This window comes from Seriola dumerili, unplaced genomic scaffold (genome assembly GCF_002260705.1).
Source record: "Seriola dumerili isolate Sdu_G_001 unplaced genomic scaffold, Sdu_1.0 BDQW01000056.1, whole genome shotgun sequence".
Lineage (NCBI taxonomy): Eukaryota > Metazoa > Chordata > Actinopteri > Carangiformes > Carangidae > Seriola > Seriola dumerili.
The window spans coordinates 4939554-4952598 of NW_019174311.1; the positions used below are offsets into that span (position 1 = coordinate 4939554).

Genomic DNA, 13045 nt, shown 5'->3' on the forward strand with positions numbered 1-13045 from the left:
ATCAACATTTGTCTCATGAAGCTGTTGTAATGCAGTTTTCGCCCAAGTGTTATTGGGCACACTAGAGGCTATTGCATAACACAGAACATCACATTAATGAAAATCATGAGAATACTTACCTGAGACCTCCACATAGTAGTCCCTGTAGATGTGGTTTTGGGTTCCCTGCACAATACATCTGTAGAAGCCTCCATCCGCAAACTGCACGTTTGATATTTTGAATTCAATCCAGCCGTCCTTCTCCGTTTTTGTGACTCTTCCTTTCAGTAATTCACAGGTGTATCCTGTGCTATCCACCAGCTTGTAACAACCTCCTGGATAGAGTTTACAGCAGGACTTGTTGTGACTATTGTAAATTGAAGGGAAGGCAAGTCTCAGCAAAATGTGTTCAAACTCTTCAATCTTCTGCTGCCCTCTCAGATGAGGGACATCTGGAAAACAAACATTTCTCATCAATAGGTCAGTACAGGCACTGGAAAACAGAAAACTACAACATTTAGTTGTTTGTTTTTCATACCTAATAAAAGAAGAAAGACAAAGGAAAACTTCATCTTCAGAGTAATGTTGACTGAGTCTCAGCACTTTTCTTTTTTTTAGTCTTCTACTCTTTTTAGAGGATCTGAGGCTCCTCCTTACCGATGAAAGATGAGGAAGTTGTCAGTGCATCAGCTGGGAAGCACAAACAAACTACCAGCCCTTTGAGAAATGTTGTGGCATAAATTTTCATTTTTAACTTCTTTTTTAAATTCGGACACAGAACACAGGAGAGAACATTTCTGAAGTTGTAGTTTATGGTGTAGTTGTGTTGGATTGCTTTACATTGTCTCTATATTTCTGTTATTGCATCAAAGCCATATGTTTTCTTGCACAAATGTTGCACAAGCTTAAATTGTCATTAGCACATTGTGATGCAAAGTAACACCACAAACTGTGTCACAGTGACTGTAGAGCTGTATCTGTTCCTGTTTGTAGAGTGATTGTACTGGAATGACTTTGTTTTAATGTCTGTTGCAATATTTGAATATATATATATATATATATATATATATATAGATAGAATATAACACATTATAAATAGCTTATAGATATCAAAAGTCATTAGAGTACGCTCTAGCATTAATGGACAAAATAGATAATATACACAAAGTTTACACAAAGTGATTTATTTGGTGTCAGCTTTCAGCTTATTAAACACTTCATATTGACTAAATCAAAACATATCCTCCATTATGGAACAGAAAACAAATGCAAAAGGTATGTACAATTTAATATTCAGTAAAGACAAAGTTGTGGCATTCTAACAATTAACATATGTTATTACAGGCCAAAAATAAACACTCCTTTTTCATTCCCTCTATTTGAAAACTGAAATGTTCATTTAGATGCTCGGTAAATTTTCTAAAACATGATATAAGCCATTTCATTCTCTTTGATAACATTGTCTTGCAAATCGAAGCAGTTGAGGCACATGAACACAAATAATTTTTAATAATTACAGACCAACTGTTAAATGCACAGCCCCTATGATTAAGTTAGAAGCGATGGGTGCAATAATCTGAATTTACAAAAAGCTGTTGATCTTATTAAACGGTGCAACTGCCCCGAGCAGATGATCCTGTGGAGGACATAATGCTTTAGTTCACAGCCAGCTGAGTGCATAAATAAGTTGAGGTCACTGTACTTGTCAGCTCATAGTGGTTCGTATTGGTCCTGGTCGGCGCAGGTTTGTACCGTGGTGGGTTTAAAAAGACGTCTATTCGTCGGTGAAGGTGATGACATCATAGTGGATGCCCTGCTGCTGCAGCTGCTCCAGCTGTTCAGGTGTAGCTTCAGTGTAGACGGTCTGGGTCTGTGCCATTGTTGCCTCTGCTACTGCTACAACAACAAAGATTACCCACTTAGTTTGATTCACTGTCAGAGTGTTGTAGTTATTATTGATTTTCATAATGGTGATTCCATAGTTCATGTTATTGTTAAACTCATAGTTAGCCTGGTTGCCTAAAGGACCCTGTCTGTTGTTGAGCATGTTGTTTGCCCATTATCTATAAGTGGTGTATATCCAGCATAAAACACACAACATTCACCTATGTGCAATAATAACGGAGTGCATGGACTCATGGTCTGCTTTTGTACCTCTGTTTTTTTTACTATTTATTGTTTGTTTTTAACTATTTATACAGATTGCAGTGTGTCTACTGTAGTATATGTTCCTGTATATAGTTATGTACAGTATGTATTACTGTATGTACCACTGGAGACAGTAATTTCACTGTACACTGTGCAATGACAATAAAGGCATTGAATTGAATTGATTTTCTGCATTTCAGGGAGCAAACTGTTATCAATCATTTTACTAAAGTTTGAAAATCAACTTCCAGAGACCTAAAACTGTTCTCGCCTCCATGATGGTGCTTTCAAAAAAGCTCTAAAAATCAGCTCTTATGAACAAGGCTGGCCAAGAGCGAGCTTTTGATTTTAAGGCATTTACATCAGATGTTATGAATGACATGCTGTTTGACAGCTGACTCTCAGCTTTGTGTGAGAGCATCCTGAAACACACCATCAAAATGGGTCCTGCTCTCAACTGCATTAGGAGACTGTAATAACACAAATTGAAAGAAAAAGACTAAATCGAAAATAGATTAGAAAACAGAAAAAGACTCAATGATGGGCTGGACATAAATGTCAATAAATTAAATTGTTCCAACTTCTAATAGGTTTCATAGTAATTTTTACATATGTGCTTTTATTTTATATCTACATATATTTCATTTCCGTATGGATATTGTTATCTGATCTGACAGATTTTAATAGCAATATGAGAGGGAGTCAAAGGCAGTTTTTAAACTTAGAAACATCCATCAATCCATCCATTGTAATTATAAACAATCTAATAATGTAGTGGCGGACTGAATATAAAACAAGTTCATTGCGATCTGCTAATTAAGAGAGCCAACCTGTGACAGCAGAGTGAGCAGCAGCCTCCAGATCTTCAGGATTCACTATCTGTTGCTCCGAGCTGACAGGTAGATACTGGATCTGACCGTCATGACTCACAGCGATCTGAACACATGAAAAACACGGAGCAATGAGCTTTTGTCAAAATAAACCACTCTCACTGTAGAGCCTTTTAGATGACCTGCCTCACCTGCTGCTCCTGCACAAAGGCCCCGTCGTGCTCATACTGGATGATCTGTCCATCTGGCATCTGAGAGAGAGTTAGAGAGATCAGTCAGAACAACACGGCATCACCTTCAATCTCATGTATCCATCATGAGTTAAGGTGACTTCTTATGAGGTGATACACTGACCTGTATGTGGTTGCCGTCAGCTACTACAACATACTCCTGAGGGATCAAGTGCTGTACTCCATCCTGTGAGATGATATACTGGACCTGGAACAGGACATGAAACATGAGATGAAAGCTAAACGATATGATGAACGCTCTGTTGTAAATATATATATTTTGTCTTATATTCCATTAAAATCTCGTAGATTAAAACATGAAGTGGGATAATCTACGAAATGGCTCTTACCTCTGTCACCTGGTTGTCTCCTGTCATCAGGTGCTGAACTGTCTGTCTATCTAGGGTGGTTATCTGTTGAATATATGTGCCCTCCTCCTGATAAGGTACACATTCATGCATTTAGTTATAAATTAGTGTGTATATACAGTATGCACATAGAGAATTATGTGAAGTTACAAACATGTCAGGTATCATGTGAAAGCTGGTACCTGGTCTGATAGCGTCTGTTCCTGAGCTACAATGATGTGCTCCTGTCCCAAAGCCTGCAACCGCTCTGGAGTGATCACTGTCTGATGTGCCTGCAGAGCTGTTGTACACACACAGACACACACACACACACATGCACGCACGCGCACGCACACACACACACACACACACACACACACACACACACACACACGCACACATGCACACACACACACACACATTTGAGATTTATTTTTACATGAATGTAGTTTCTGTTTATAATCTGTAAATCAGTTTTGAACAATAATCCACGGTATCATTCATTTATCTTTAAACTGTAAGTCTTGTGTTGTGTTGTTCCTCACATTGCAGTGTGGCTAGGGCCTCCTCATCACTGTTGACTATGATGGTCTGCTGAGATGTGGCCGTGCGGCTTTTGCGAGTAGGATGATCCTGATTGTGGAGACGCTCCATGTGAAACTTCAGATGGCCATTACGGTTAAACCTGAAAATAAAAAACAATCAACATTCATAGCTATTCATTACCACTTTACGCTCTTATGTAACATTTTGCATTAGAGTTTTTCATGTTAACTAAATACAAGTTTTGTGGCAACTCAAATGAGTTCTGATCGCACCTTTGTCCACATAGTTTGCAAGAAAAGGGTTTCTCGTTGGTGTGGGTCATCATGTGTCTGCGCAGGTCTTTCTTGTTTTTGGAGGCAAAGCTGCAGTTTGGACACTTGTGGGGACGTAGGTAGGAATGCTGCTCCATGTGAGCCTAAAACAAAACAGCATGTCGTCAACAACTGTCAGAGAAGTCAAGGTCTGAAACACCCTGTAACAGTGCTGCACAATTTTGAGAGACATACTGTACCTTGACCTCAGGCCAGGAGGTGGAGGTGAAGTCACAGTCAGGACACTTGAAGGTGTTGGGATCCAAGTGCGCCCTCTTGTGGTTCTCCATGTCAGAGCGTCCGTGGAAAGACTCCATGCAGATTCGGCAGGAAAACCTCTTGGTGCTGAGACTGGGAGAGCTCACTGCAGAGGGAGAGGTCGGAGCTTCACTGCTCAGCTGACAATAAAAGAAAATGACACAGTCAGAGAGAGGGCATACAGAAGAGTATTTCTCTGTATGCCAAAAAATGAAATTACAGCTGATAGTTACCTCCACTTGTTGCAGTACGCCATCAGGCAGCGCTGAAGTAAGATAATACTTGTCGCTTTTCGTGCTCTCTGATCCAGAGACCTCTAAAGCCTGAGAAGGACTGCTCTCACCATTACTGCAAAAACAGCAGTTTAATGACATTAGAGATTGTTGAGACATTGTAAACCTCAATCTATTTCTCAGTGTAACAACATATGTTTCTCATAATCTGGGACAATAAGACCATGTGTGTTCTGTTACCTGTATCCAGGACTATGGATTTCTTCAGCGGTCTGCTCCACCACACTGAAGTCCCCACCGCCTTCGTAGGCTTCGATGGCAATCTGGGTGAGCTCTCCTGTTTCAGAGGTGGCTGCCTCGTAGGCCTCTTGTAGCACTGTCTCACCGTTCTCAGACACGTGGAAGGTCATGACCTTTTGGGCCTGGCCCGGTGCTGCGGTCACTGTATTCCAAGTGCCCTTCTCCAAAGCTTTGCCTTCTGACTTCAGCACTGCCACCTGAGGAGCGCAATCAGTAAATATATATATATGTATATATATATTGCCACACTTTACACATAAATGTCGCCACTTGCAGCGGCCGCACCAACCTGCAAGGAGTTTCCAACCAATTCACGAGCATTGCTCATATTCAGCAGCAGGTCCAGGGCGTTCTGGGCGGATAGATCACTGGATTCAGCTGAGGAGGACAGGGAGACAAAGTCGGCAAGGTTACAGACCACACCAGATATATTAACAAACATCTCTTGTGGAATCATCACTGACCTTGTTCATAGATGATGGTGGTGTTTCCCAATGCATCCTGGGACACTGAGGCATTTTCCATCCCCTGCATGGCTTGTAGTGTCGCAGAATCTACTGCAACCTAATGAACGATGGTGAAAAAACAGTTATGGTCTATCATCTTCCAAAGGCACGAAATAATAACACAAGCTAAAATTAAATCCAAATTGGACCTGGGATACATCACGAAACCTCTAACAGACTCACTATAGTGTTCTGTAAGCCCTGTGGTTCGTCATGTTGTTGTTTGAGCTCCTCTATCTGCTGCAGGGTGAAGAAGGGTCTGCGTCGTCTCCTCACAGGCTCCTCAGGGTGAGCCACGGACCACTCTTCAAATGCCTCAGGATGGCGGCACTGGACATGTAGACGCAGGTTCTTCCTGTGCTTTGTCATGAAGTGACACATATCACAGGAGAAAGGCTTCTCTCCTGTAGAGATTTAAAATACTAAATGAATAGGTATCATACAGTGCTACATTCATGAGGTGAAAATAAAAACATGCTCATGTTAAATAAACTTTATGAAGGCCTTTCTGCCACACTGACCTGTGTGCTTAATGGCTAGATGGGAGACCAGGAACTCCTCTTTAGAAGTGGAGTATTTACAGTAGTCGCACTTGAACGGCCTGTCGTTGGTGTGGGACAGCTGATGGTTGAGCAGCAGCTTCTTGTTGTCACAAGTGTAGTCGCAAAACTCACACTTGAACCTGGCAAACGCACATCGAATCATTATCATCATTATGATGATATCGTCACACCAACATCAACCGAAATGACTTCTTCTACTCCAAACTGCTAACCACTACATCCATGTTTTTAAAAAACAGAATAGTAAATGACAGAATAAATAGGTGAAATAAAACTTTGCAGTACTGACTTGCTGTCTCCAAGACTCTGGATGTGGGTCAGTAGGTGCATTTTGAATGTGTACCGCTTCTTGAAGGATTTGCCACACTGCAAAGACAGAAAGACATCATCACCATCATCGTCATCACCATCACGAGATTTGGAGAACTTCACACCAGGAAAGAAATCGTCCATAGAAATCCATAAAATTATGAGTGCACTCACTTTCCTGTAAGGACTGTCACAGGTATGCACAAAATTATTCTATTGGGCAGGTAAATCATGCATTCAAAGAAGGAAGGCAGATGAAACAAGCATCTTACAGGGGTAACAATCTAGCCCCAAAATCATTATAACCTTTGACCTTAACAGGAAATCCTCAACTGCTTGCCATGTTCAGCAATTGTGAACACTAGACTTAGGTGCAAAAATGCATCAAAGATTATAAACTTGACAGAGAATGTATAGAAATTCATTGCATTGTTTGTCACGGAGTAACATGTATCAACATCTCTCCTGTAGCTGCCACTTCTCAAACAAAGTCACTTGTGATTGTTGGTAAACACTTGAAATATTTGTTACATATATTTTTGATTTGTATAATCAATGTTTTCTGACCTTATCACACATGTGTGGTTTCTCGGAGCTGTGGGTTTTCATGTGCTGGGTCAATCTTTTCTGCATGGGGTAAACTCTGTGACACACAGGGCAGGGGAACTCTGACACCTTTGGAGCCTGTGAGAATCACAGCACAAACAACAACCAGTCAAAACAGAAACAGACTGCACTAATTCTTCTACAAAATGAAGAATGCATAATATCAGTATTAAACCACGAGTTTAAAATAATTAAAATATCAACCAAATATGGGACATTTCTTACCAACTCAGTCTTTCTTTTCCTGTGGGAAGGAGAAGAAAAAAATCTGTGACAAGATGTGAAAATCTGCAATTAATAATTATCAACGTAATAACTTACAGTTTATGTATGTTGCCTGAGTTACTTACTTCTCTTTGTTATGGACTGCCGAGTGGCGGATGACATCTTTCCTGTAAACACTTGTGTAATCACACTCCTCACACTTGAATGGCTTGGTACCCTCATGGTTGAACATGTGTTCCTGTAAAACAGCCCCCAGGACTTTTAAAAACATGTTTGTAAACTGAGAAAAATCTGAGTGTTGTGCAACTGTACTGCAACTAACCTTGAGTGAGGACCAGCGCTTACAGCGATAGTTGCACTGGAGGCACTTAAAGAGCTCTGGGTCATTGCCCTCATGAGAGTCCACATGGAAGCGCAAATCTTCTTGAGTGAGGAAGCGCGAGCCGCAGATCCAGCAGTTGTGAGGCCTCAGGAGCGGTTTGAGAGATTTATAGTAACGGCTGGAAGATATTGATAATGAGGAGAAGCTTGTTGTGAAAGTTGTGTAACACTGTTTGCCACACAACTTTATTTCATAATCTGATACTTACTTTCGATTGATATACTTCTTATACTTCTTGCGAAGGAAGCGCTTGGAGGGTCGGCCACGTTTCCTCTGGAAGAACTCCTCCTCTGGCTGCGATGTGTTGGATGAAGGATCTTTGTTCTCGGAATCCGACTGGCTTATCGTGGCCTCAGCAGTGTCTCCAACAGTCACCATAGCAGGACCATTGTCTAACCCGGAAGAGCTTGCCTCTTCAGGTATACTAGCATCAGCACTAACCCTGGGCTTCTTAGCAATACTTTCTGCTTCTGTAACAAAAATATGTAAAGGAATGAAATTGAAAATACAGAAATCTAAAGTGTAAGTTTTGTAATGCAGACTCCACGTTTTTTTTTTTTGCTCTATCAAAACTCAAAACCCAAAACCCACCTTTGCTGCTGTAGCCTTCTTCTAAAGAGCTGTATTTCCTCGGACGGCCAACCTTACGTCGAGGACGCCCGTGAGAAGAGGAAGAAATAGGAGGAGCAGGCTTCTTCAGAGTGGCAGGCGGTCTTCCTTTGCAATCCTCCTCTGCTGGGTTGTAGTCACTATCCTCTGGAGATCAAGAGAAGAGCAGGGACAGGGAGAAGTGAATATGATTCTTACTCTGTTACTGATTCACTAACCTTGAAAAGTATTAATGTTTATGTTATCTGACTGACAGTTCAATGAAAATCTTCCTCCCTGACCTTCGGGGTCATCAATAGCACCAGCATCCACAATATCATCCTCTTCTTCTTCTGCCTGATGAGGCTCAGCAGCCTTCACCTTTGCTGCCTTCTTCTCTTCAGCTTCCTCTCTCTCTGCCTGCCGACGGGCCACTGTCTCACTTTTAGGAGGCCGTCCACGTTTACGCTTCTTGTGCACATCCACTGAACAACCAACATTTCACAAAGAAACAAAAATGAGATAACGTACAGGCAGAGAGATGTCTCACTGTGATCCATGATCAACTACTTTACCTGCAGGTTTGAAGTGCTTGTCTCTCATGTGGTTAATGAGTGTGTCTTTGGAAGCACTCTTGTACGGACACATCTTACACTTGAACTGCTGTACAATCACTACTTCCATCATCTCCTCCAGCTCAGCTAGGTTTGGAGGTCTGTCTCCAGAACCTTCTGCCACTGTTGATGTCTCCATCTCCCTGACCAGCCCGGCTTCATCCTGAGGCCCCTGGGAGCCCTGGGGCTCCTCTTGGCTGGGTGAGCACTGCTGAGCCAGCTCAGGCTCTGGATTGGAGGTATATGTCCCACTGCTGCTGATGTAGGGCCCAGGCTGGCTCTCGCTACACTCCAGTGCCTCAGGAAGCCCGCCTGAACCTGCAGTGTCTGCCAGAGGATGGTCTGATGAGGAGCTGTCATCGGCATAGAGAGAGGCCTCAGGGCCATTGCTGCTTTCCAGGTAACAGGAGTGCTGGGGCTGCTGTTGGGAGTGCTGCGGCTGATCTGGATCCTGGTTCTGGTCGTCATCTTCATCATCATCCCTAGCTTGGTACTGAGAACAACCCGGTTGCTCAGAGTCTGCAGCTGCAACACATTCTCCACTATACTCAGCACTATACTGCCGACTAGTCTGGGACCGATGGTCTGCACTACTGTCGATGTAACTGCGTGAATGATGTGGCTGCTCTCCATCATCCACTGCACACTCAAGATACCCAGCGCTGCACTCCACCACATAGTGACCTCGACTGGTAGGGTTTGAGTCAGCCCCACTGCATTCCACGTATCCAGGCAGGTCCTGGTCACTGTTATCCCCGCTGTAATCAGGGAAGCCTGACTGGGAGCGTGTCTGGTCAGGCTCCTCACCTGAACACTCTACATAGGAAGATGAAGACTCCTCTGTCTGGTCTGGACCATCTGCACTGCAGTCCATGTACTGGGAGGGGTGGGAGTGCTGGGGCTGGTCAGGCTGACTGCTGCTGTCCTCTGGGTAACCTGAGTGTCCAGGCTGATCATCAGGCTGGTCGGGTTCAAGGTTGCCCTGCAGGTCTCCCTGGTCCAAACAGGTAGATGTGGGACCTTCAGCAAGAGCTTCTATGGCTATACGATCGGACAAGGCCGAAGATGACATCTGAGCTACCATAGGAGCACCTATAGCGGACAAATACATATAGATGAATTGTACATAGTTTATTGAAATAAGATTTTCATATCTCTATTCCCATACTTACTTGTGTGTCATCAACTTATGTGGATTTTAAATTACAAAAACTCACTAGAGGACTACAACAAAGTTGGTGCTGTAGATTCCTATCAAGTTGACATAGAAATATTAAATTATTTATTTGCTCTATAAATACATGCTGTATGAACATGGAGGTAATTTCCTCAGCATCATTAACTTTCAAAAACGTTTTGAAAGGGGCTGAAGAATTAATGTGTTAGTAGTAACAGTAGCACACTCACCATCATCTGGTCCTTGTAATATCAGATACTGGGTTGTTTCTGCACCCCCATCTTCTGCACTGGTAACAGATATGCAACCTAATAGAAAAGCATTAAACAGAATCAGATATCTGTTACTTTACTCTAAACTAATCAAAATGACACAACCTTAAAGCTGCTCAGCCTAAGACATAACAAAACATGGAGTAAAAGTGTAAATACCATTCATGATGTCGGGGCCGATGGTGGACTCTATGATTTTGTCAATGGCAGACCCCAGGTCTGACGAGGTAGAAGCAGTTGAGTCAGAAACCATCATGGCTCCTTCAGACACAGCGCTGGAGTGGACCAGCACTTGGGCTGACTCAGACACCAGCACTGACTGAGTCACTGTGGAGACGCTGGACACGCTGGTGGACTGGGCCACTGAGGACGAGTCTGGGAGGTGGACTGATGAAATTCTGACATCTGTACTGGAGCTGGTTTCTGGGATGAACACCTTGACAGGGAGGGGCAAGAACATGATGTCGTTATCATGAAACTTTTAGGACACAACATAGCTGCATATTGTTTTTTTGGTGGCTTAGTTGTATAACTGTTTTCTCCTACATATGTACAAAGCTTACCACAAGTCCCTCTGAGCTCTGTCCCACATGGCAGTCAGACTCTGGGGCCTGTGCATGAGATGCAGCAGCATCGCTGCTGTCTGCAGACATGGCCTCCGATGACTCCATACCCATGCCGCTTTCAGATGGCTCCTCCATCCCTGAGGGGCCTGCATCACTGCTGCTCTCCACCTCATTCTCCTCCGAATCCATAACTATCCACAAAAATTTAACATAAACTCAATATCAAATTTTAAGTGCATGCTGTACTTAAAGCATGCCTGGAAAGCCATTACTGCAAGTTCATTGTGTTAAAATTAATGCAGCTCATATCATCATGCACCATATGTAGTTCCTTTGTTGCTTACCCTAGGACACCGCTGTTTGTCATGAGTGTCAAGAGTGTTTGCACAACATAAGATATTTTATTGTCCCAGCTAAGCTATCAAAATAGAACTAGATAGAGCTAGATATACTATAGAAAAGTATAGAATGACTTCTAACAAAACTTCAAAGCCTCAAGACCTGCAGAGATCCTCGATGGCAGAAGACTGTCCAACTTTCTCGACTATGATGATATAGAGGATGCTGAATATGGCAAACAGTAACTTGAGTAATCAAGGAGAAACTTGCTATTGAACATAATATTCTATTTCTGAAGGTTATCATACAGTGTATGTTGCGTATCTATAATTAATTCTGAGAGACAGAGCAACCAACTGGAAATGAAATATTAGTTTTTGTGGTTTATTGTGGCTTTCAATGTCACTTTCAAGTCACTTTGATGTTTGTGTATCCTTTTGAGGTCTTTTATGTTGATTACGTTGTAACAATGATTTGTATCAGGGTTAGTAGGAATGTAAAGCCCTTCATACCAGTGGCCTACATATGGAAACAAAGTTACAGTCCAAAGGTAGACGGTAAAATGTAAATTATTTTAAGGTAACCTTCAACAGTGTTGATGTAACATTTTCATTTCTCTTTTCATGTTGTGAAACATTACACTTTTAATTCACTATATCTAACGGCTGTGAATGCATCTTATGCTCCAGGGTATTTCATCCATAGCAGTTTTCTTATACCACGTTCAACAAAGGATATTGAGTTCATCATCCATCACTTAATGGTAAGTGACAGTGTAAGTGTGTGTTTGTTTCGGAAACTTAGACACAGGTTTGCATAAGTAACGTCAGCACTAATACCTGTCGTGTCTACACGACTAGCTGTATGAATCCTCTCAAGGACGTAAATGTTGGTATGAATTAAATCTTTCTATCCTGGGTAAGAAAAGCTAACGTTTTCCCCTTGATTACACTTAAACCATGAGCATCGGTTAAGTTATTTAGAAACTTGATGCCATGGGAACTAACGTTTTCTCCAGAGGAACCTGAACAGCTAACATTAGCTTTTAGCTGGCTGACCAGCTTTGTTTTCATGTCACTATCGTGTTTTACAGAGCTGCAATACATATATAAAACGTCTCCCAGTCTTGATGTTATAGTTTGGTAGGTTGAATAGAATAACAGAGTGGAATGAAGAGGATGTCATCGGTCTAAGCAAGTCGACATTTCGGCCGTAACAGCCTCCAGGACGGCATGTGCTAGCCGATTTAAACGGGCCTAGCTGCCCTTCACCCTGCCTGCTCCGCGTCGCCATTTTACACCAGGCAGCCCCTTTTACACTCAGGCATTCTGAGAGCTCTACTGGGGACCTCGAGGGCCTCAGCTGCGGCAGACCGCCCAAATGCTCTCCCTGAAGAAAATGAAAATATTTTCCTTCACCGGCACTACAATCTCCATGCTTTTTTCTTACCGTGTATTTTCGGGTAGCAAGGTGTCCTTTAGTGCAGAGGCGCTAAACAGAACAGAAATTAGTAACCGATAATTGTTGCCTCATTCTAGTCGGGCGCCATGAGTATCTCCTTGCTTCCTGTCCGTGCAACCGGATCTTATTTATTGTTTTTGTTGAAAAACTGACCGGTCGTCTAATCAAACATTCATATGACGACCAATTTTGACAATATGTATTTACCGATAGTTTTGTCGTTATATATTGGTCCAAATATTCGGTAAATTAGAT

The 13045-nt window shown here is 42.3% G+C and overlaps 1 protein-coding gene across 3 annotated transcripts; it reads right to left on the reverse strand.

Moving 5' to 3' along the window:
- Positions 1–1167: 1167 nt before the first annotated feature.
- On the reverse strand, positions 1168–12864 carry znf335 (zinc finger protein 335). Of its 3 annotated transcripts, none has more exons than XM_022741927.1 (28): positions 12779–12864; positions 10988–11181; positions 10584–10860; positions 10383–10460; positions 8937–10067; positions 8664–8846; positions 8365–8529; positions 7982–8243; positions 7714–7891; positions 7517–7629; positions 7392–7410; positions 7128–7244; positions 6541–6617; positions 6210–6370; positions 5872–6092; positions 5647–5746; positions 5472–5560; positions 5123–5379; positions 4883–4997; positions 4592–4789; positions 4353–4495; positions 4080–4219; positions 3738–3835; positions 3538–3624; positions 3312–3395; positions 3149–3208; positions 2958–3063; positions 1168–1872 (listed from the first exon to the last, which is right to left on the reverse strand). In XM_022741927.1, the coding sequence occupies exons 2-28, from the start codon at positions 11177–11179 to the stop codon at positions 1754–1756; spliced, it is 4770 nt and encodes a 1589-aa protein (XP_022597648.1). In that variant the 5' UTR covers positions 11180–11181; positions 12779–12864; the 3' UTR covers positions 1168–1753. The 3 variants fall into 3 exon arrangements, with proteins under 3 accessions (XP_022597648.1, XP_022597646.1, XP_022597647.1); XM_022741925.1 differs by having other exon boundaries at positions 1168–1875; XM_022741926.1 differs by lacking the exon at positions 12779–12864 and adding an exon at positions 11335–11414 and having other exon boundaries at positions 1168–1875.
- Positions 12865–13045: the final 181 nt, after the last annotated feature.